Source organism: Natator depressus, chromosome 26 (assembly GCF_965152275.1).
Source record: "Natator depressus isolate rNatDep1 chromosome 26, rNatDep2.hap1, whole genome shotgun sequence".
Taxonomy (NCBI): Eukaryota; Metazoa; Chordata; order Testudines; family Cheloniidae; genus Natator; species Natator depressus.
The window spans coordinates 14,517,180-14,540,190 of NC_134259.1; the positions used below are offsets into that span (position 1 = coordinate 14,517,180).

The 23,011-nt window shown below is 52.7% G+C and overlaps 1 protein-coding gene across 1 annotated transcript in view; it reads left to right on the forward strand.

The window, feature by feature from the left end:
• Window positions 1-23,011, forward strand: part of FER1L5 (fer-1 like family member 5) — an 84,750-nt gene that overhangs the window by 21,660 nt on the left and 40,079 nt on the right. The window contains exons 12-27 of the mRNA XM_074939910.1: window positions 691-811; window positions 1,289-1,392; window positions 6,567-6,635; window positions 7,338-7,381; window positions 7,971-8,053; window positions 8,131-8,243; window positions 9,022-9,135; window positions 13,469-13,646; window positions 16,810-16,934; window positions 17,955-18,055; window positions 19,643-19,832; window positions 20,322-20,477; window positions 20,626-20,754; window positions 21,139-21,302; window positions 22,087-22,201; window positions 22,651-22,753. Coding sequence (XP_074796011.1) covers window positions 691-811; window positions 1,289-1,392; window positions 6,567-6,635; window positions 7,338-7,381; window positions 7,971-8,053; window positions 8,131-8,243; window positions 9,022-9,135; window positions 13,469-13,646; window positions 16,810-16,934; window positions 17,955-18,055; window positions 19,643-19,832; window positions 20,322-20,477; window positions 20,626-20,754; window positions 21,139-21,302; window positions 22,087-22,201; window positions 22,651-22,753 — 1,909 coding nt within the window. The remainder of the gene's footprint in view (window positions 1-690; window positions 812-1,288; window positions 1,393-6,566; window positions 6,636-7,337; window positions 7,382-7,970; window positions 8,054-8,130; window positions 8,244-9,021; window positions 9,136-13,468; window positions 13,647-16,809; window positions 16,935-17,954; window positions 18,056-19,642; window positions 19,833-20,321; window positions 20,478-20,625; window positions 20,755-21,138; window positions 21,303-22,086; window positions 22,202-22,650; window positions 22,754-23,011) is intronic.

The following is a 23,011-nucleotide window of genomic DNA, read 5'->3' on the forward strand; positions in this document are numbered from 1 at the left end:
GTGGGGGTGCCCTGGGCTCCTGCGGGGGAGGGGGAGCGGAAGGGGGGTCAGATGGGGAGGGGCAGGGCCTTGGGCACAAGGGGAGGGGCCGGGGGCTAGCCTCCCCCAATGGCCGGGTCACCAGCCAACCATGCTTCGGGCCCTTGTTGGAACTCACTGAACCACCGACCAGCAAGGCTCAGCAGTGATTAGCCTGAGTCGAGGGTGATTCAGCAGAGGAGGCCTGCGTTGTCGGAAGCGCTGAGCTCCCGCGGCACGTCGAGGCAGCTGTGGGTGCTCAGCGTCTCTGCAGATCAGGTCACTGTTCGCGTTTGCACTCTCACCCTTCCATACCTGGCTTCATGCTCTGCCCACCCCAGGCCGTGCTCTCTGGCCCCTGCAGGCCGCCATTCATACACAAGTGCCCTAAGATGGCTCCTGGCCGCAGCACAAGGGCTCAGGCTTCCTCCCATTGGAGCCCCTGGCAGAGCCCTCCTTGCTCCAGGGGCATCAGGATCTGACCCTAACACCGCACAGGCTGCAAAGTAACCTGCTCACCACATGCCTTTGGCTCTCTCTGGAGCAGTGAGACACCTGGTCTCAGACACACCACATCCCCTCCTCTGCTTCTTCCATTGCTCTGCTGGTGGGACTGTCTTGCAGTTGTGTTCTGCGCCTGTCTACATTCCCAGCACTCTTCTTTCCTCTCAGGAGCTGGACAAGCCTATGGAGAGCGAGGATGTCGAGTCCAACCTTCTCAAGCCTGCAGCGATGCCTGTATGCATGGCCACCTTTCAGCTCCGCATATACAGAGCTGAGGATATGCCCCAAAGTATGTGTCATATAGCGCAGAGGATACCTCTCCATGGCCTGGGAGTCAGAGCTGGTGGATGGGAGCCAGGACTCCAGGGACTATTCCTCGGTCATTTCAGCTCCTTGGGCAGGGTCTGGGCCTTGTGATGTTTGCGCAGCACCTAGCACACTTATGGCTGCTACCACAACACAGGAAGCACAAGGGTTTGACAGTCCCTGTGGCTCACCCCTCTGCAGTGACAGCTCCTAGAGGGGCTGGAGACAAATGCATTAGGATCTTTGCCCACTATTGTAGGGTGGCCTGCCCCCCACTTTGCCTGCCTGCTTTCCAATGTCATCAGCTTCCTCTGCCCTTGTAGACCCTTGTTACCCTCGAATCCCGTCCCTCAGCCGAGGGGAGGTTTTGGATCTCCCACTCAAGCACAGACGGTCAGCAGGAGCTAATTGTGCCAGCCGAAAGCTATCTGACACGAATGCGTCTCTCTTCCCTCTCCAGTGGAGGACTCCTTTCTGCATTACTTTAGGTCCATGTTCCAGATACATGTCGACAAAAGGATCTGCGTTGACCCTTCCGTGGAAGTTAGTTTTGCAGGGAAAACGGTAGGTAACATGTTTCAGAGTAACAGCCGTGTTAGTCTGTATTCGCAAAAAGAAAAGGAGTACTTGTGGCACCTTAGAGACTAACCAATTTATTTGAGCATAAGCTTTCGTGAGCTACAGCTCACTTCATCGGATGCATACTGTGGAAAATACAGAAGATGTTTTTATACACACAGACCATGAAAAAATGGGTGTTTATCACTACAAAAGGTTTTCTCTCCCCCCATCCCACTCTCCTGCTGGTAATAGCTTATCTAAAGTGATCACTTTCCTTACAATGTGTATGATAATCAAGGTGGGCCATTTCCAGCACAAATCCAGGGTTTAACAAGAACGTCTGAGAAACAAGAGGGGGGGGAGAAAGGAATAAACAAGGGGAAATAGGTTACTTTTTATAATGAATCAACCATTCCCAGTCTCTATTCAAGCCTAAGTTAATTGTATCCAATTTGCAAATTAATTCCAATTCAGCAGTCTCTCCTTGGAGTCTGTTTTCGAAGTTTTTTTGTTGAAGGATAGTCACTTTGAGATCAGAAATCGAGTGACCAGAGAGATTGAAGTGTTGTCCGACTGGTTTATGAATGTTATAATTCTTGACATCTGATTTGTGTCCATTTATTCTTTTACGTAGAGACTGTCCAGTTTGACCAATGTACATGGCAGAGGGGCATTGCTGGCACATGATGGCATATATCACATTGGTAGATGTGCAGGTGAACGAGCCTCTGATCATGTGGCTGATGTTATTAGGCCCTGTGATGGTGTCCCCTGAATAGATATGTGGACACAGTTCCTGGGTTAGTGGTTCTGTTGTGTGGTATGTGGTTGCTGGTGAGTATTTGCTTCAGGCTGGGGGGCTGTCTGTAGGCAAGGACTGGCCTGTCTCCCAAGATTTGTGAGAGTGTTCGGTCGTCCTTCAGGATAGGTTGTAGATCCTTGATAATGCGCTGGAGAGGTTTTAGTTGGGGCTGAAGGTGATGGCTAGTGGCTTTCTGTTATTTTCTTTGTTGGGCCTGTCCTGTAGTAGGTGACTTCTGGGAACTCTTCTGGCTCTATCAATCTGTTTCTTCACTTCCGCAGGTGGGTATTGTAGTTGTAAGAATGCTTGATAGAGATCTTGTAGGTGTTTGTCTCTGTCTGAGGGGTTGGAGCAAATGCGGTTGCATCGCAGAGCTTGGCTGTAGACAATGGATCGTGTGATGTGGTCTGGGTGAACGCTGGAGGCATGTAGGTAGGAATAGCGGTCAGTAGGTTTCCGGTATAGGGTGGTGTTTATGTGACCATCGTTTATTAGCACTGTAGTGTCCAGGAAGTGGATCTCTTGTGTGGACTGGACCAGGCTGAGGTTGATGGTGGGATGGAAATTGTTGAAATCATGGTGGAATTCCTCAAGGGCTTCTTTTCCATGGGTCCAGATGATGAAGATGTCATCAATATAGCGCAAGTAGAGTAGGGGCGTTAGGGGACGAGAGCTGAGGAAGCGTTGTTCTAAGTCAGCCATAAAAATGTTGGCATACTGTGGGGCCATGCGGGTACCCATAGCAGTGCCGCTGATTTGAAGGTATACATTGTCCCCAAATGTAAAATAGTTGTGGGTAAGGACAAAGTCACAAAGTTCAGCCACCAGGTTAGCCGTGACATTATCGGGGATAGTGTTTTTGACGGCTTGCTCTGGTCAGAAAAGTGACCTCTTGGGAGAGCATCTGGCAACTTCAGTCTCCTCACCAACAGCCAGTCTTGTACTCTAAACACTAACACATCAGTGCAGTAACAAATGTGTGGCCCCTAGAAGTGCCATGGAAACGGAGGTGATAGAATTCAGCTTCCCCCCTTGAGCTAAAGGAGAATCCCCATGAGCTGTTGGGGGTACAGTAAAGAGCCTGTTACACACGGCTGAGCAGGACTGATTGCACCCGGTAGGCGGCAGACACACGCGGGCCCGTTCGTTACAGATGCCGTCAGGCCGTCTGGCAGACGTGTGGATACACCTGTAAAGTAAACCTAGCAGTAGGAATTTCTACACATCACCACGGATTGAATCCCTATCCCATTCATATAGTAACACATGAGTGCTCGAGTCGCCCAGTGCACTCCTGGTACCACGGCCGGGCTGGTAGTTATTATCCTGCGGCAGTTTCCATAGCGAACTTGCTCTATTGGAGTCCAAGCAAGATTTGTTTGCAGCCGCACAGCCAAACAACTTCCATCCCTGCGGGCTGAGAGTCAAACTGGGCCCTGTTGTATTAGTTCGGATGGAATACGTGGGCCAAAGGTGTTAATATGAGCCAGTCACCGTCCAACATTAAGCATGTTAAACAAGGTCCAAGGTTTGGTACACAGAGACCTCAGCCTGCTCAGCAGCGTGGCAAACACACTATTACAAATTCTTTTAACTTTTTATTGACGATACAGAAGAGAAGGAAACACAAGTAAAGCATCTGAAATATAAAGTATTAAGTAAGGCTTTAATTTTAACAACAATCCTCATTCCCTTTCCCTTTAACTAGAGAAAGTTTTTAGAAGGAAAATCCATCTTGTCTGAGAGTCTCTTAAAGAATCAAGATGGGGGAGTTGATATCTTTTATTGGCCCAACTTCCACTGGCGAAAGAGACAAGCTTTCAAGCTACATAGAGCTCTTCTGTACTAAAGCTTGTCTCTTTCACCAACGGAAGTTGGGCCAAGGAAAGATATAACCTCACCCACCTTGTTTCTCTAATATCCTGGGACCAACACAGTTATAACATCACTGCAAACAGTCTCTTAGATGGTTTTAAAGACGGTAATAACTGGTTTGGGGGTTTTGTAGTGGGAGGGGTAAAAGAGAAGAAAGTAGTTGAAATGAGCTGGAGTTGTGGTTGCTGCAGTTGGTTAAAGTCTGAAATTGTCTCTTTGAGTAAAAGAGAAGGCCTGGGCTATACTACAGGTCTGTATCGGTATAACAACGTTGCGCAGGGGTGTGAAAAATCCACACCCCTGAGCAACGTAGTTACACCGACCTTGCCCCTTGTGTAGACAGTGCTACGCCTCTCGGGGAGGAGATTAACTATGCCCTCGGGAGAAGCTCTCCCATCCGCATAGTAGCGTCTTCACTACACCACTACAGGGCGCAGCTACCGTTCTATGCTTGAAGACAAGCCCAGAGTTAGTTGAGATAGGCTGGAGATGTCACTGTTGTTGCTGAAGTCAGTTTTTGAAGGAAAAGCACCGTTGTCTGACAGTCTCTCAGATGGTAATAACTGTCCTTTTGGGGGAAAAGAGAAGAAGCAAGTTGAGAAGGGTTGGAGCTGTCCTTGCTGCTGCTGTTGTTAAAGTCTGATCCTGTTTCTTAAGAAGACACACCAAGAAAAACACACACAAAAGGCGAGAGGAAAGAACAGGAAAGATAGAAAATGCAGCTTCTCTCTCTGGTGTTGATTCTCACTTGCAGCCTCCCTGCTGGAGAAACACAGGCACAAGGCACTCTGAGGCCTGGCAAACTCGTACCAGCTTTGCGATGGTTAGGCCTTTGCTTTTAGCTGCCTCTTTCTGGTCACAGGTTTATAGCAGTGCTAAAAATATCCAGGCTTGGCTGGCTAAGCCAGTCTCTTGTTAAGCAGAAGGGAAAAGGAGAGAGATAGGAAAGAGAAGAACTAAGGCAGGAAAGGAAAAGGACACACAAAGTGGAGAGAGAGAGACAGTCTTACATCCCAGGTGGTGTTTGAGATTCTCTTGAAGCTGGCAGGGGTGGCGATGTCATCTGGGTCCCTCTTTCGGGATTGGTCTGATCAGCACACTTCTCAGGATCAGGATGATCACAGGCACTAGCTTCTAATTTTCCCTGGGGGTGCTCAAACCCCACTCAGCCCCAGGCCCTGCTCCCAAGCCTCCCCACTCCACCCCTTCCCCCAACGCCCCACCCCTCCTCTTCCTGCCCCCGCTCCACCCCCACCTTGCCTTTTCCGTCCCCTCCCGCAAGCACGCCCCATCCCTGCTCCTCCCCCCCCCCAGCGCCTCCTGCACGCCACTGAACAGCTGTTCCGCGGCATGCAGGAGGCACTGGGAGGGAGGGGGAGGAGTTGATCGGCGGGGGCCTGCGGCGGGCGGGAGGGACTTGGGGGGAGGGAGGGAAGCTTGGCTGCCAGTGGGTGCTAAGCACCTGCTAATTTTTCTCCACGGAGTTTGCGCCTAGGAGGATGATGAAGGCCCATGGTCCCAGGCCGGGGGTCGTAGCCAAGATGGTGAAGCTTGCTCCAGTAACCTCTGTCCTTTTGCTTTTCAGAAAGGGAGTGCTGGATGCAATAGCCCATTCCCTCATTATTTTGTCCGCTAATTAGGCCAAATATCCAACACACTCTAAGGTGCCACGAGTCCTCCTTTTCTTTTTGCGGATACAGACTAACACGGCTGCTCCTCTGAAACACCAATTCTGGTTCATTAACATCCGGCTTCACATCATCTGTTTTTAACAAGTAGAATTTCCTGTCCTTGGATTATGTCAATGTGGCCTTCTTGGTTTAGATTAATAGATTTTCTGTCCTCGCTTCTTGTATCTATTCCCATCAGTGCTTGTTGTTATAGTTCATTGTAAGATCTTATGAATGTACACTCACCTTTACACTTAAACTCACAGTAAGGGTAAATGCGTCGGCCCAATTATCACAACAGCCCCTGCGTGTCAGGATTGATCGACAGGCCCTGTGACACCCTGACTCTGTGTGTTAACAGTCACGGAGGAGCTGCCTCTGCTGTGTCGGCAGATACGTCCTGCCATTAGGGCAGTCTGATGTGCTGAGATGGAGAGAGCGGGGTTGCTTTTCCTTGCCCTTCTCCCAATGATCTTGTGGGGAGCAAAGCGACGGTGGGATTCTGACACTGAGAAATGCCAGGCAGGGCCCCTCACATAAGGATGCCTCATTCCTGTGACTTCTCTAAGCCTCCCCAAGTCAACGCCAGTCCTGATGATCCCATGATGGGAGTGCAACTGGTGATGGAGCTGATGGTGCATGAGACAGAACCAAACCCCATTGCTGCTAAGGCTCTGCAGTGCTGCCTGGAGAGCAAACTCTTGTTTGCTGGGGGGAAATATGACCCAGGGAACTGAGATGGGTGAAGGAAGGGATTGACCTGCAGAGGGTGTAGCTGGAAGGAGAGGTGTTGATTTCTGGTTGCTAATAGTGTCCTTTAATGTTCTCAGCACTGCACCAGAGTGATGCCAAGAAATGCCAACCCAGAGTGGAACCAGGTGCTGTTCTTTCCTGCCCAGGTGAGATGGATGACTCGGCAGGAAGGGGATGTTGTCAGAGCCCTGACAATCTGCATTGAATATCTCCCCCGCATCCCTTCTTTCCCCCTGGGTTACCCAAATTCTCATTTCCTGAAAGAGGATTAAGGGAGTTCTTGCCATAGACACCCTAATAGTGTCTCTCCCTGGGGGGGGCTGGCATTTGCAGCCCAGAGTCCAAGGAGTATTGACAGGGGGGCAGGAGAAGTGACACACAGAGCTTGTGGAAGGTCATGTCCTTTCCCTCTTGTGGGGGCTGGGTCTCTTCCCTGCACACGTTCCTGACACTGGGAACTAGGGATTGCTGTAGTGAAGCGGCAGTGGGAGAGGCTGGAAGCCCTGTCTGCAGGGAGGGGAAGGAAGGAAGGCACCTGCTCTGTGGAGCTAGTAGCCCTTCAAGAGGGGGAGTTCCCCATAACGGGTGCCTCCCTCTGCTCCCCCTAGACGGTGCTTCAGCTTCTCCGTCCACTGACCATCCCCAGCTCCCACAGCTGAAGAGCCAGATAGGGCATCCAATGGCTTTGGCACCAGTCCACACGGCAACATCCTTCCTAGTATGCCAACAAAAGCAGGGCAGCCCTGCCATATAAACAGTGGGAAGGAAGAGCCTTGCTGTGTCAAATGGCACACTGGGCCTGGCCCCAGGGACGTATGCCCTTCTAACCTGCCACCTTCCCATTGCAGTTACCATCCGTGTATGATAAGATCAAGCTAACCGTTCTGAACGGGTAAGCAGCACTTTGGATAGTCCCCGCCTGGAGCAGGCGATCCTGGCGTTACCCCCAGAGGAAGGGGAGTAACTGAGGAGAGCAGGACGGGGTGAGGCTGGCCAGTCTGGTGAGGGAAGAGCCAGCAGGGACACTGTGGTGGGTGGAAGGGAAGGGACCCACGTGGGGTTCATAAATACACAGACATGTTATGTTAGAGAAGGCAGGTCAGGGAAGTGTGCCTGGTCCTTGCAGCGGGAAGGGGGAGGTCTGGATGGCCCTTAGTTCTGGGGAAGTTCATTCTGCGACTGGCCCCAAAGGAAGTTCTGTCTCCTGCCCTGACGATCCTTACAGCAGACAGTTCCCTTGGGCCACAGCAGTGCCGGTGTTGACCGCAGTCTCATCCCAGAGCCTTGGCCAAGTTTTAAATGCCCTGGTCCCAGGCTTTGGAGCCCCTTGACGACAAGGACTGGGTAGGCAGAAAACAGTGTTTGTAGACCCCAAGGTTTGGTAGGGGCGCACAGAGGTTGGTGGGCCTTTTGTTCAGCAGCACCCCCAGCCCGCTCCAATGCCTCAGAAAGGCTCTTTGCTGTCTGCTCTGCACTTCCAGGGACCGAGCAAGAAAAACGGACATCCTTGGGACCACGTACATCAGCCTGTCCCAGGTGTCCTCCACGGGGGCTGAGATAGAAGGTAAGGCGCTCTGACTGCACATCGAGAGCTGGCTTCATTCTGGGCTCTCTCCTCTCAGGTTCCTCTCTTGGTTCCAGGGGATTTCTCCGGGTTCCTGCCATGCTTTGGACCCAGCTTCCTGACCCTCTACGGGAGCCCCAGGGAATTCACCAGCCTCCACGACCCGAATGAGAAACTCAACTCTGGGAGCGTAAGTGTCTCCCTTCCGTTCATGGCCTGGATCCCAGGAAGACCATGGCCTGGGGGCAGGGTCCTCATGACTCCCAAGCCCTGGGGTTGCCATGAGTTCATGCCAGTGGGTCGTAGCATGGCATCTGGCATGCCCACCACAGCACTGGGTTGACCCTGGCCCCTCACTGACGGGAGCACCCTACAGTTCCCCAAGTTGCTCCAGAGACCGGTGAATTGTACCAGGGGAATGAGAGTGTGACCAGTAGGTGACAACCCATCTCCCCAAACACACAGTGTCTGTCCTCCGCCTTCCCCTCTGAGCACAAGGCACGGAGGCATGGTCGCTCCTGGGATAGCAGGCCACTTCCAGCCTACTAGTGCTCCCAGCCTGCATCGTCAGCTTGAGCTACCTCTCGCTGTTGTTGAAGGGGAAGTTAGGAGGGGCGGCGAAGAGGTCTGGAGGAGCAGGGGCAGACCTGGGAGGGGGGCAATCTGCAACAGGAAGAAATCTGCCAGAGACCTTTATCCTCCTGCTCGGCCCATAATTTGCCTCTTGCTGCCCTGAGTTGTCCCATGTGCTGCAGAGCCTGGCCTGCATGGAGCCCCCGTAAACATCTCAGCGAGGGGCTCAGACAGTTGTTTGTGCTGCTTGCGCTTGATGTCAGGCCTGGAAAAAGAGTGAGAAAGGTTTCCCGGTGCTCCTCCCGCTCTTCTCTTACCCCTCTTACAGGGTCTCCCATTCCCTCGCTCTTCTATCCCCTTCCTGCCCCTCTTCTGAGGACCCATTTATCTTCCAGGAGGAAGGGGTGGCCTATCGAGGTCGGATTCTAGTGGAATTAAACACCAGCATGGATAGGACCCCCGAACAGGAAATAGAGGAGATCCCTGCAGAGGCTGTTGCCAGGGTGGAGGTAACTAGCCCTGACTGAGTGTGTGACCCCGACACCCCAGCCAGCCATGGCCTAACAGCGAACGGGGCTGGGAAGGGGAGCAGGGGGACAAAGCTTCTCAGGAAACAGTTCCAGCAGAAGGGAAGCTGCACATCATCTATGAATTGTAATGCTGTGTGAGCATCCCAGCCAGCCCTGTATGAGCAGTGATTGCCCTGGGAGCTTCCCAATGGCTCTTCCAGGAGCCCACAGCAGTTAGACAGAAACACATGTTCACTTGGCCCCTGAGCCCATTTGAGATAGGAACCATAATAAACTCACCATGCGGTTCTTACTGCCACATCTCAGAGCAGACTTGAACTTGACAACAAAACATGTCTTGTATCCGTGAGAAAGGCAGGGCCCCAGAATCTGTCCTCTTGGTGCTGGGAGAATATCGGAAAGAGGTTGGAGCACATCTCACCCAGTTACGCTGATCACACCACAACCATCGCTGGTCCCTCCCCACCAACGCACCTCTCAGCAGCTCTGTAGCCTCTGCTACCAGGGACATCTGAGACAGAACATTTGGCCTCCTCGTTCAGAGGAAATGTAGATGGGGAATGACAAAATAAAGCGCTGTAATCCCTTTTTGGAAGGGAGATAAAACCTCCCAAGCTTCAGGGTGTAGCTACTAACTTTCCAGGGTGAGAATGAGACCATCGTGGGGGCAGATTATCCCACATCTGCTATTGTGAGGTTTTTGCACCTTCTGCTGAAGCAGGTGGTGGTGGCCCTTGTGGGACATGGGGCTAGATGGGACCTGATCCCGTCTGGCAATCCCCGTGTGCCTAGGAAAGTACAGAAGGGCTGCAGCCTGAGGTTCGGCAAAGCCTCCCTCCAAAGGTCCCATCACTGGTGATCCCATGAGTCTGGTTCTTTCCCCACCGGGATCAGAGGCTGTGTGTGTTCCTGGTGGGTATGTGACTTAGAGAACAGGAAACCCAGGGTGTCATTTGACTCTTTCCCGTGTCATCAGTCACTGGCTTTTCTTTCCCTCCAGTGTTCCCCTCTGCCTGGGTTCTTAATTTAATCATGTTTCTGGAATTTTGGTGCCTCAGGGTCTGGCAAGATAGGAGTTCAGGGGGATCCTGCACATTGGCTGGCCCTTTGGGGAGCGGTCTCCCAACCCCTGAACTGTACATATGCAGAAAATCCAGCTCCCTTTTGGGGGTTACCCTGTGTTTCCCCTCCCCGCACTGAGTCCTTCCCTGCCCCCTAGAGGGCTGTGATCCCTGCTCTCTGGGCTAGGGGTGTTTAACCTTCGATCAGATTCACCTTTTCTCAGCAGCTTTTCCATAACTTCTCCCTGTCTCTCACCCGCCTGGAGGAACCCCCCTCCCACCGCCACCACCCATTGGATCATTTGCATTCTCACAAACGACCACCTGGCAATTTCCTGGTCCCAACTCCTCTGCTGTCACAGGCGTTGGAGCTGCATCTTGATGTAAAGAGAGACAGTTACTTTCCAAACAGTTATCAGGAATAGCATCCTGAAAAACTGGAACCTGGATTGGGGTGCCCTCTGCCACCCCTTTCTCTGTCCCTGAGAAGTCAGCTGTGTGACTGCTCCCCTCCAGGAGGTCAGTTACACAAATCCCTCTCAAAACCTGGGTCATGGGCTGAGTGCCTGGGTGCACAGATGCTGACCCAGCCATCCTGCTAGTGTCCTGGGCATCCTGCCCCAAGTGACCAGGGTGGAGACGTTCCTGTACCCCCACTGTTCCTTCCCCCGTTTCCTCCTCTGGGCCCCCTCCCAAGACACATTTCTCTGTGCTCCCTAGGAAGGGTTCTATCTTTTGTTCAGCTGCAGAACCCTGCCAGCTAACAACTGGGACAGTTTCCTTAATCACTGACAACCCCTCTCCTGCCCCTGCGCCTGAGGGCATGTTGCCTTCTGCTGGAAAGGAGCTTGTCTCAGCCCCTCCCATACTTGGAAGCACCCTGCTTCCCTGGGTTACAGAGTCACAGGAATCCTCACCCACCTCAGTGGTTTCTGAGATTCCCTGCCCCTTCTCTGGGCTCTCCTCTGGGACACATTTCTCTCTGCTCCCTAGAGCTGGGTCTGTCTCTGGTTCAGCTGAAATTTGCTGGCAGCTGACAACCTGGGCAGTTCTCTCCCTGGCAGGCATCACACCCCATCCCTTCCTGAGGCGGTGTTGCCTCCAGCTGCAGTGCAGGAGCTCGTCTTATTGTATGCAGGCCATCGGTGGCCCCAGTTGCGGATTTTTGGAGTGATGGGAATGGCTGGGGTCAGTGGTTTCTGGTTCTGCTTCTCTAGCAAGTCCAGTTTGTGTTTTCTCTCTCTCTCTCCTTCTCCTCCATGGCCAGTTTCTTTAGTAGCAATATTCTCTGGTGTTCTCTTTCTTTTTCTGCAACCTGCAGCCTAAAAAGCTCCACCTTCGCAATCACTTCTCTGCTTTCACTCATTTTCCTGCTTTTCTGTCCCTACTTCCCTTTCCTGAAACAAGCAAACAAAAAATAACAAACCGGTAGCCTCCTCCTGACTGTCCTTAGCCACCACACTTAAAGCCTTTACACCAGTGTATGAAGTGCAAATCTTGCTCAGTACAACAAGCTGTGTATTTCTCGCTGCTCGCTGCACCGCTGTGACAGGATATCCCTGGGTGCAGCGTGGGACCACTGTGCCCCCTGAACTCTCTCCAGCCTGGGCTGTCTCTCACAATGCCTGGCTAGTGACCAGCAGCAAACCCCTCCAGGCGCTGTGATCACTCAGCACAACCGCATGTGGAGCCCCACCCCCAGCTAAATTGCATGAATGCTCCCACAGCCACTCACGAATCACACAGAGAAAGGCACCAGCCAAATCCCCCCAGCTCCCAGCACTGTACTCCAGGAATATACTGTCACCACTTCATCAATGGAAAGTGGACAGACACCAGCCTTTGTCAAATCTGAGCAGATTTGCCCCACACTTCATACAAACTCACTGATAAAGATAAACAATTAAACAAATGTATTGATGATAAAAGGTAGATTTTAAGTGACAGGCAAAAAGTCAGAGTTAGTTACCAAAAGAAGTAAAATATCAGCACGCAGTCTGAACTCTCAACCTGATTAGAGTGAGCAACATCTAGATGAAGCAGTTTTTCTCTCCCCATTGGATATTGCAGTCCTCAATATACAGGTTTGTTCCTTAAACCTGTGCCGGTCTCCTCTGTTGGAGTCTTGTCTTCTTCTCAGTGTCTTGGTTGCTTGCAGCGTAGGTGGGTCCAGGAGAAGGCCCAGTGTGTGTCCACTCTGTCTGTTTTACACCCTCGTCCATGTGCTTGGGGAGCACAAGTCCAGGCATGTCTGGGGGCATTGCTGAGTCACCCAGCAAGGTTGCAGACATGCCAAACCTGCGAAAAAAATGCAGAAATTGGGCTTGTTTTTGGCTTAATTGGCTTGTGAATTGCTTGTTGGCTAGTTTTTGGCTTGTAGCTTGTTGCTTGTTGTAGCTTGTTGCTTCTTTTGTTTTATTAGCTCCTGGCAAACAGGGGCAAGGAGCGGAGAGAGTCGGGGTGCACAGTGGGCCCACCACAGTCCCAGACTGCATGCCGGGGGAATCTAGTGACGTAGAGTGTTGGGGTTCCTAGGGTTTGGCTTGTTTTGGCCTTGTTTTGAAATGGGATTTGCTTGATTTTTGACTTATTGTGAAAGTCGGGGTGCTTATTTACTGCGTGAAAGTTGGCAACTATGCAAGGTTGAGCAATTCCCCTGGTGTGGCCTCATGCAGGTGAGTCATTGCATTGTCGCTCCCTTGCTGGACAATGGCTGTTGATGGGTTGTTTGACACCCCGCCCGGGCATTGATTCTTTCCTTGATGTTGCCTCTGGAGAGCTTTTATCTCGCTGATTCCCCAACTTACAGCATGTTTGAGTGACCACCATACAACACAATTCTCACAACTTCATATGCGTTAATGATACACATCTATGGACAGAGAAATTACTTTCAGCAAATCATAACCTTTCCCCTGATACCTTACAAGGCCTGCTTTATATGTAAGATCACAATTATATGAAAATAAGGAATATGGGGGTCCCAGGATGCTCCCCCAAGGTATAGAATGTCACAGTATGATCACATCTCCTGCTGGTGACTGGCCCACACAGAGGATAAAAGCCTGCTACTGCCATCAGCTAGGGCTGTCACTCCTTCAGCTCACACAGCAGAGGCTGGTGCTTTTGCTGTAGCGGGTCTCAGGTTGGGTCCTTGCTGATGACCAGCAGGGACAGGTGATAGTGACCAAGACACCATCACCTGCTCCCTCCCCATCCTAACCCTGCCTGTTGGGTCTTTCCTTTGCCAGCGATACTTGTCCCGGCGCAAGTATGGCCTGTGTGCCATCTTCTATTCAGCCACCATGCTGCCCGCTATCAAGGAGCTAATCCAATTTGAGGTCAGCATCGGGAACTATGGCAACAAGTTTGACGTGACATGCAAGCCCTGTGCCTCAACCACCCAGTACAGCCAAGCTGTGTTTGACGGTAGGAGCAAGGCAAGGAAAGGGGAGACGAGACAGGCTGGCCAGGAAGCGCAAGATGGGGTGGGAAAGCAGGGAGGAAGTCAGGAGAAGGAAGAGCTCTGTTGAGATGGAGGGATTGAAGAGCCAGATTCAGAGAGAGCAGAATTTCCGTTCTGCAGGAAATCCAGACATTTCAGTGGTTGTTTCTCTTCCAAGTCAGAATGAAAACAAAAAAATTCCAAACTTTTCTGTAAAGTGAAATTATCCAGAAAATGTCACTGGGGTCAGTTGAAGTGTTCCGGTTTAATCAAACGGAAACATTCCCTTCCGATTTCGACTGCTTTAATTTTATATTACAAAAATATCAATTTTGAAACCAAACATTCTGCTCCTATAAGGTCAGAATGTTCTGGTTTGAGCTTCTTGAAACACTTCTAGTCAATTTTTTTCCTAAACGAAATGATGTCAAAATCACCCTGTTCTCACAGAAAGGTTCAGTTTTGACAAAGTGGCATTTTCCAATAGCAAAATGTTTATTGGAAAATGTTTGACGAGCTCTCTTCCGGGGGGCAGATTGCCATGAGCCCCTTCTATCTGGGCTGGGGCCGGTCCCAGTCTCTGGACACACACCAGCCAGAGAAGTGGTAGATATGTTGAAGGGTAGGGATAGGATACAGAGGGACCTAGACAAATTAGAGGATTAGGCCAAAAGAAATCTGATGAGGTTCAACAAGGACAAGTGCAGAGTCCTGCACTTAGGACGGAAGAATCCCATGCACCGCTACAGACTAGGGACCGCGTGGCTGGGCAGCAGTTCTGCAGAAAAGGACCTAGGGGTTACAGTGGATGAGAAGCTGGATAGGAGTCAACAGTGGGCCCTTGTTACCAAGAAGGCTAACAGCATTTTGGGCTGTATAAGTAGGAGCATTGCCAGCAGATCGAGGGACGTGATCGTTCCCCTCTATTCGACATTGGTGAGGCCTCATCTGGAGTACTGTGTCCAGTTTTGGGCTCCACACTACAAGAAGGATGTGGATAAATTGGAGAGAGTCCAACGAAGGGCAACAAAAATGATTAGGGGGCTGGAGCACATGACTTACGAGGAGAGGCTGAGGGAACTGGGATTGTTTAGTCTGCGGAAGAGAAGAATGAGGGGGGATTTGATAGCTGCTTTCAACTACCTGAAAGGGGGTTCCAAAGAGGATGGATCTAGACTGTTCTCAGTGGTAGCAGATGAGAGAACAAGGAGCAATGGTCTCAAGTTGCAGTGGGGGAGGATTAGGTTGGATATTAGGAAAAGCTTTTTCACTAGGAGGATGGTGAAGCACTGGAATGCGTTACCTAGGGAGGTGATGGAATCTCCTTCCTATACACATACAAAATGGGATCTAAATTAGCTGTTACCACTCAAGAAGGAGATCTTGGAGTCGTGGATAGTTCTCTGAAATCATCCACTCAATGTGCAGCAGCAGTCAAAGAAGTGAACAGAATGTTGGGAATCATCAAGAAAGGGATAGATAATAAGACAGAAAATATCATATTGCCTCTCTATAAATGCATGCTACGCCCACATCTGGAATACTGCCTGCAGATGTGGTCGCCCCATCTCAAAATAGATATATTAGAATTGGTAAAGGTTCAGAAAAGGGCAACAAAAATTATTAGGGGCATGGAACAGCTTCCATATGAGGAGAGATGAATAAGACTGGGACTTTTCAGCTTGGAAAAGAGGCGACTAAGGGGGGTATGATAGAGGTCTATAAAATCATGACTGGTGTGGAGAAAGTAAATAAGGAAGTGTTACTTACTCCTTCTCATAATACAAGAACAAGGGGCCACCAAATGAAATTAATAGGTAGCAGGTTTAAAACAAACACAAGAAAGTATTTTTTCATGCAACGCACTGTCAGCCTCTGGACCTCCTTGCCAGAGGGTGTTGTGAAGGCCAGTACTATAATGGGGTTCAAAAGGGAGCTAGATAAATTCATGGAGGACAGGTCCATCAATGGCTATTAGCCAGGATGAGCAGGGATGGTGTCCCTAGCCTCTGTTTGCCAGAAGCTGGGACTGGGTGATGGGGCATGGATCACTTGATGATAACCTGTCTGTTCATTCCCTTTGAGGCACCTGCCATTGGCCACTGTCAGAGGACAGGATACTAGGCCTGATGGACCTTTGGTCTGATGCAGTATGGCCGTTCTTATGTTCTTAGAGGTTTTTAAGGTCAGGCTTGACAAAGCCCTGTCTGGGATGATTTAGTTGGGGTTGGTCCTGCTTTGAGCAGGGGGTTGGACTAGATGACCTCCTGAGGTCCCTTCCAACCCTGATATTCTATGATTCTATGTTGTGAGGAGATCCAACCATTGCATCCCATGTGTTGCTAACCCCCTGGGTCGTCTGAGTGGTGAGTGGTCAGTGTCACTGCTCTGGGTCCCTCGGGCATAGTCCCAGCTGCAGACCCTTTGTCTGACATCCACCTTGGCAGTAGGAACCCACAGTCCAGCCACCCAGACCCTGACACCAGAGTCCCAGCCCCACCCCTCACCTACACTCCCCAGTTGCTCCTTTGGCTTGGAGAGGCACTCCTTTTTAAAGTGGTCTCAGCCCCTCTGGGGCAGGGAATCAAGTGGAGACGCTCCCGCTCTCCGCCATCCCAGACTGTGGGGATTCCAGGCCCCTGCCCCAGACAGGTTTCTGTGTAGAGAGTCCACGCAAAGGCAATGGTTCACTAGGCGAGAGCCATTCAGTGGTGATAGCTCCTGATGGCCTTATCATGCCTTTCCCAACAGAGCTTCCTCAGGGCTTGTCTATACTTAAGGCAGGCTGTAAATTGACAGTTCAGAGGCTATTCTGGAATAACTACATGTGCAGACAAGCCCTCTCTCCCTGTCCAGTTCATGGGACCTAATCCCCAGTGATGGTTACAGTTACAAACAGTGTTCATAAAACCAGGTGGAATTCATAACTGGACACAGACCTATTCCTCAAGCTGTCATGGGGCCCTCACAGAGTGACACGTGTCAGGCCCTACAAACCCAGGGCCAGCAGCAGGGGAGAGAAGCTCCGTAGGGTGCACACTGCTAATATTAACTCACCCAGCCTGCTTCTACCCGGCATCTCCCTAAGGAACATGCCTGAGCTCCCCTGAGCCAAGTGGTTCATCCACCTTCCTTCCTGCTGTCCAGGAAACCATTATCACTATCTGCCGTGGTACGACACCAAGCCAGTGGTGGTCATCCCCTCTTTCTGGGAGGACGCTAGCTACTGCATGGACGCCCTGAACATCATGCACTCCACACGGGACAGGCTGGTGAGTGCAGGTCCTGGCTCTGCAGGGAGCAGGGCAGGTCACCGAGAACAGGCTGCAAAGCTAGGCATGAATCTGGGATGAGGGACAGCAGCAGAAAGGGGTTGTGCCGTTCTGGGGCTGCATGCAGAGGGGCACCCCGTCACAGAGCCCACAGGGGACAGCTCTGATGCGAGCACATCTGGAACGCTGTGGACGCTCAACGCCAGAGAGATATTGGCAGGCTGGAGAGAGCTCAGAGAGGAGCAACAAACACCATCGAGGGGCTGGAGGGGTGAGCCTGCAGGGGACGATTCAACTGATTAACTGGCCCTCGCTTGGCTAAGGGGTGACTACGGGCAGGAATATAACAGTCTGCAAGTGTGTTACGGGGTAAAATGCCAAGGAAGGAGAAGGGCTGGTTAGGGGCACAAGGAGGGGGAGTGAGGAGTGAGGGGTGGAATTAAACAGCAGGATGTATTAGACTGTAGAATCGTCTGTCTCCCAAGGAAAGGGATGGAAGCAGGGGGGCTGGGAGCCAGTGAACCAAACTGTAAACCCTGGATACAATGGAAACCACTTCAAGCCATGGAGTGTGGCAGCACCCCTAATTCCAGCACCTATGGGTGGAAGACAATAAAAACTCGACTCGACCAAACCCTGGCATGTGTACAGTAGAGAACAATCTGGCATTCACAGCAGATGGTCTGGATGGGCACTAACAGGCCTTTTCTACCTCTAATGACTATTATAACTTTCGTGTAGCTCCCACGCCAGCCACACCCAAACCCCTCCTACACAGGCTCTCCTCGCTCCTTTCTTCCTGTGGCTCCTCTTTAAGCTCCTCCCCTTCACAGCTCGAGATGGACCCAAATGCTGGATCTGTCCTGAGGGAAGAATGTCCATTAAAGTCAATGGAACGACTCCCTGTAGACTTGACTGGAAGCTGAATCAAGCCCTAGTTGCACTGTAGCTCCGTGCCCTGGCCCACCGGTTGGAGGATGAGCCACAGATAAAGTCTGACTTAATTTCCTTCTCCATCAGAAATTGAATCTGGATGCTCTGAGATCCGTCCGAAATGCTGAGGATCCATCTTTGGGTAACATCTGGAAGAAGCTGCTGGAAGAGCTGCTGGAGGACTGCAAGTGAGCCAGGGCGCTAAGTGTTGGTCTCCCTGGGTATGTCTACACTATAATTAGACCCCCATGGCTGGCCCGGGCCAGCTGACTCGGGCTCGCGGGGCTCCAGCTAAGGGGCTGTTCAGTCGCAGTGTAGACATTCAGGCTCGGGCTGGAGCCCAGGCTCTAGGACCCTGTGAGATGGGACTGTCCCAGAGCTCCAGCAGCAACCTGAGCCGACCGTCTATACCGCAGTTAAACAGCCCCACAAGCCTGAGCCCCGCAAGCCCAGGTCAGCTGGCAAAGGCCAGTCACGGGCTTTTAATTGCAGTATAGACACCCCCGTGTGGGCAGGTCAGGAGTGTGAACAGCTTTTATCTCTGAGGATGTGTAATAAAGTAATAAATTGCTTTGCACTCCTGTAGCTCTCCAGGATCTCTCTGTGCTTTGCCAATGGTACGCAGACTGTGAGTCAGGACTCCTGGGTTCCATTCCCCACACTGTCACTGGCTCTGGGTGACCCTGAACACAGCATGGGCCAGCCTTACACCAGACCTCAGAGCCAGATTTCCAAGTGTGCAGCACCCTACACACCCCCAATGTGCTGAGCGCCTTTGGAAACCTGGCCCTTAATCTCTGTGATTTAGATCCTCACTGTGTTGAATGGGAATAACACCTCATGTTATTAAACCTAAAGGACCAGACTTAGATCTCAGTTTCCCTAGCAGCAACATTGACCTCAGTGGAGTCACTCCAGATTTTCACCAGTGGTACTGAGATCGCAATCTGCGAGCACCTGGCCTTGAGATCCTCCCGGGGAAGATGCCATAGAAGGGCAAAGTATCATTTATTACCAAAGGAGCTACAGAACTGTACGAGAAGGATGTATCGTACAATCCTGTCTCCAGAGGTTGGCAACTCTGGGCTTTTGATTGCCAGACTATGGTGCCAGCTCTCTCAGTGCCTTTCTCCCATGCTGGATCTCCAGTGTCTGTCCATGTCCGCACCATCTATTGGCTTCCTAGCCGAGCGTGGAGCTCAGGCTCTGCCCTCATGACGTCTTTATCTCCAGAAGGGTATTTTCCAGCTGGGAGGAGTTAGGAGAAATGGGGCTGGAGAGCTAACAGGGTTACGTCTTAGCTAAGCAGTGTCTGGGGCGTGGGGAACGTGATAATAGTCTGGAAAAGTCTGAGGGGTGCGAACCCCAAAGAGGAAAGGGGGTTGTTTAGGGTGGGAACGCGGGGTAAGTAGGAGCGATGGGACAGAACTGAGAAATGGAAACCGAAGGCTGACTGTCAGGGAAAGCTTCCTGCCAGTGAGATCTATGAGGATGTGGGACCGGGGTGGGATCTCCATCGCTTGGGACATGTAAAACTGGACTGGACAGAGCACTGGCAAAAGTGCTGCAGGGAGCAATCCTGCATGGCCAGGAGAGGGGCTGGCCACGTCTTTTCCAGTTCTGACCTACATGATGCCATGGGTCAGTTCCACATTTCTCATCTCTCCACCTGTGAGCCAAGGGGCAGGTCAGTTCTCAGACCCCCCTTCTCTCTGCCCTGGGTAGCTGGTGGCAGTGAGGGAATTCTGACCTTTCCCTGTTGATGCTCCTTGCAGAAGGCTGCTGCCCAGTTTGGAAGGTCGGATGACAGCCACAGTCCTGGATCAACAGCTGAGGGACCTGCGTGGTCGGCTCCTCCACCAAGTAGCCAAGTCTGCAGAGAGGCTGAGCACTGGGACTAACCCAAAGACCCTGATCCTCAAGGTAGAGGACTGGCTGCAGAGGATCGACTTGGTCACTCCGGAGGTATGCCAAGGCCTTGCACCCCTCCCCCAGACACCATCCGCAAGCGGCCGTGCCCACCAGCCTCTCCCCTAGTGTCTGCTGCCTCCTGAAACTTGTGCAGTTCTGCAGTGGCAGCCCCATAGCTGCAGTTCTGTAGCTCTCCCGGGCTGAGCATCTTCCAGACCAGTTCCGGAGGAGAAGGGAGGCATGCTTAGCCATGGGGCCCGCACTCTGCGGTCTCTGACCTCGCTGTTCATTCCCTGGTCACTGGGAGCTAGGCGTGATGCTGAGTCAGTGCTGCAGAGCTCGCAAAGGGGCAGAATGGCTCTTTGGTCACCCTGGGGGCTGCACCTGCAGACAGGCCTAGCAGGGGGGCCAGGCTGGCATGAGGGGGGACCCTAAGGGGCTGAGTTGGCACAGCCCCTGCCATGGGAAGGAGAGCAGCCCAGGAGTATCCTGCAATAGCATCTGTGCAATCTCTTCTCTCTCGTGACGTGCTGCCACCCCCAGGCCCAAGCCAGCATGCCCGACGTGGTGATCTGGATGCTGTGCAAGGAGAAGCGGGTGGCCTATGCCCGGGTGAAGGCTCACACCATCATGTTCTCCAAGGCCGGTCCCTGCGCCTGTGGCAAGCTGTGCGGGAAAACCCACACCCTCTTCCTGAAGGTAGGAGACGTGCCAGGATCTCTGCCCCTCTCGCTCGCCTCGGGCTGTGGGGAGCCGGAGAGCCAAGCAGCTGCGGAGCTGGCCCTGCCCACGCCTGGTGGCTGCGTTTGGAGGGGGTGCAGCGCGGCCCTTTGCCTTTCTCTTGCAGAGCCCCCAGAGTGACGGGAAGGACACCATCCATGGCCAGCTGCGTATGCGGATGTGGCTCAGTCTGGTGTCCGACAGCCAGGAGTTCATGAGGCACTTTGAGGGGAAGATCGGGGTCTATGCAGAGACAGTGAGCAGGAGCAGGGCAGCTTTGGGGCGAGAGGCCTCTGGTTCCTGGGGCAGGGATAATCTGCCATGGCTTCCCTGTGGGGAGGGAGGTCTGCGTGATTCCCTTGCTGGACGAGGGCGGTGCTGGCACAGACAGGGAATGCTGCGTACACTGGGCGCACCCCCCAGCAGGCCAATCGATTGTGACCCCAAAGCCCAGCCCAAAAGAGCTCACGCACATCACGCCCACCTTCCACAGCAGCTCCGCTCAGCCCCTCTGCCACCCCACACTTGCTGGAGCTGCCCAGCGTTCACCCCGCCGCTGGACTCTGCCTTGTGTCCGTGGAATTGCCCCTGCTCTGACCTGCTTCTGTCTGTGTCTGTCGCTCCCCTGTGCCCTGCTCAGTATGAGAACCAGGTGAAGATCTTTGGGAAGTGGGGGTCCAAAGGGCTGATGCAGCACCCCAGCTTCTCGGACATAACCGGGAAGATTGGTGTCCCGAGGGACAAGTTCCAGCTGCCCAAGGGCTGGCAGTGGGATGGCGACTGGGCAGTGGAGCCACAGAGGAGGTGAGTCGTGTAACATGCTGTCCTGCTGAAAGAACCTCACAGGGGCCATCTCCTCCCTGACGATGACAACCAGGCCAGGAAGAAGCCCAAAAACCATTTGAGGGGGAGGAGTTCCAGGGGCTCTGAGAGAAATCTCCCATGTGTGTAGTACGGTACCATGAGGGGTGCTAGGAGGTGTGGTTACACCTTTCTCTGACACGCCTGACATGGCAAAAGGAGGAAACAGCACTAGATGGGGTCTGGGAAACATCCTGCTATGCGACAGATAGTTAACCTGTGACACTGGCTAGTGGGAAGGTGGTTAAAGGGTTAAATGTGACTCCAGCTGAGTCCCCCACATCAGTGCTTGAGTAGGATGGGGAGAGCTGAGCTAGTGAAGGGCCTGGAGAGCTGATTGCACAAGTAAACTGTGGAACTCGCTGCTGCAGGATACTATTGAAGCAAATAGATAAGTCTCTTTCCAGGAGAGATTAGGCATGTCCCAGTCAGGATTGTGTCTGCAGTCACGCTAGCGAGGACTATTGCCCCAGGGCTCTCAGACCTTGTATCAGGCCTCAAGTTGTAAGAGGATCGCCAGCTGGGGTCAGGAGGAACGTCCTCCCTCACTGGTGGAGGGTTCCAGAGGGAGGTGCCGGGTACTGGGCTAGAGGGACGTCTAGGCACTCAGCTCCCTGAGGTTTGATGGGAGAGAACAGGAGATGACAGGAGGATCCACGCAGAGCCTTTGGAAAAGCCATGAGATGAGACTCCTGCGTTCCTAACTCTGCCCCGGCCTCCCGCACAGGCTGCTGCTGGATACTGAAACCAACCACAGTGAGGTGCTGGAGGAGGTGTACGAGAATGAGAGCCGGCAGCCAGGGGAAGAGTGGGCCCCAGCCCCTTCTCCCAACACCGATGCGGTGAGGAAAGGAGGGAGCCCTGGGCAGCACTGGCTGGTGGGAGGGGTCATCTTGGAGGTGGTTTTTCATTTTGATCTGTGCCGTCAAACCAGAACCTCAGCCCCTGTCCAGGATACATGCCAGCTCCAGCCTGCAGCCTGAGCCTGGCTTTCCTGCCCACCCTGGTTTGCATCCTGCCTTCCAGGGGATGCCCAGAGGCTTTGGTCTCCGTGGTGCTGACACTTTCCCTGGGCCCTGGTCTCTGAGGACATGCTTTGCAAAGGGGCTCAGCTCCCAGCAGCTCCCTCTGTTACACTCAGGGCTGGGTGTGTCAACGGGCTTGGCCCCCGACGGGCTGGGCTCTCCAGAGTGTCTGGCCCCCACCGTGGCTGCTGGACCCTTCTGAAAGCTCTGGGGCACCTCCCGTGAACATGCTCAGCTCCGCATTTCCCCTGTTGTCTCGCTTCCAGGGTGGAGCCGCTGTCTCCCCAAGGGAAGGGATCGTGTGCCCTAAGGGCTGGCACTTCGAGGAAGGCTGGAGGGTGGAGGTGAACCGAGCTGTGGATGAGGCCGGTAAGTGGCCTTTCTGTGCTTGTTTCCAGGGGAATCAGTGTGGCTGCTGGGGTTGCAATGTGGAGTGGTCAGAGAGCCAGGACCAAGCTGCTGCCCACCCAGATTTGTGGGGCTTAGTGCTGACTGTGTTCCCCTGGGCACATCCTGAAGGGTCTGTGGGGCCACTGAGCAGCCCAGAGTAATGAGTTTAGTGGGTTTCCAGCAGACAAGCGTCCTCATCACAGGATCACCACCGCTGGCACAAGCTGCCCATCTTGC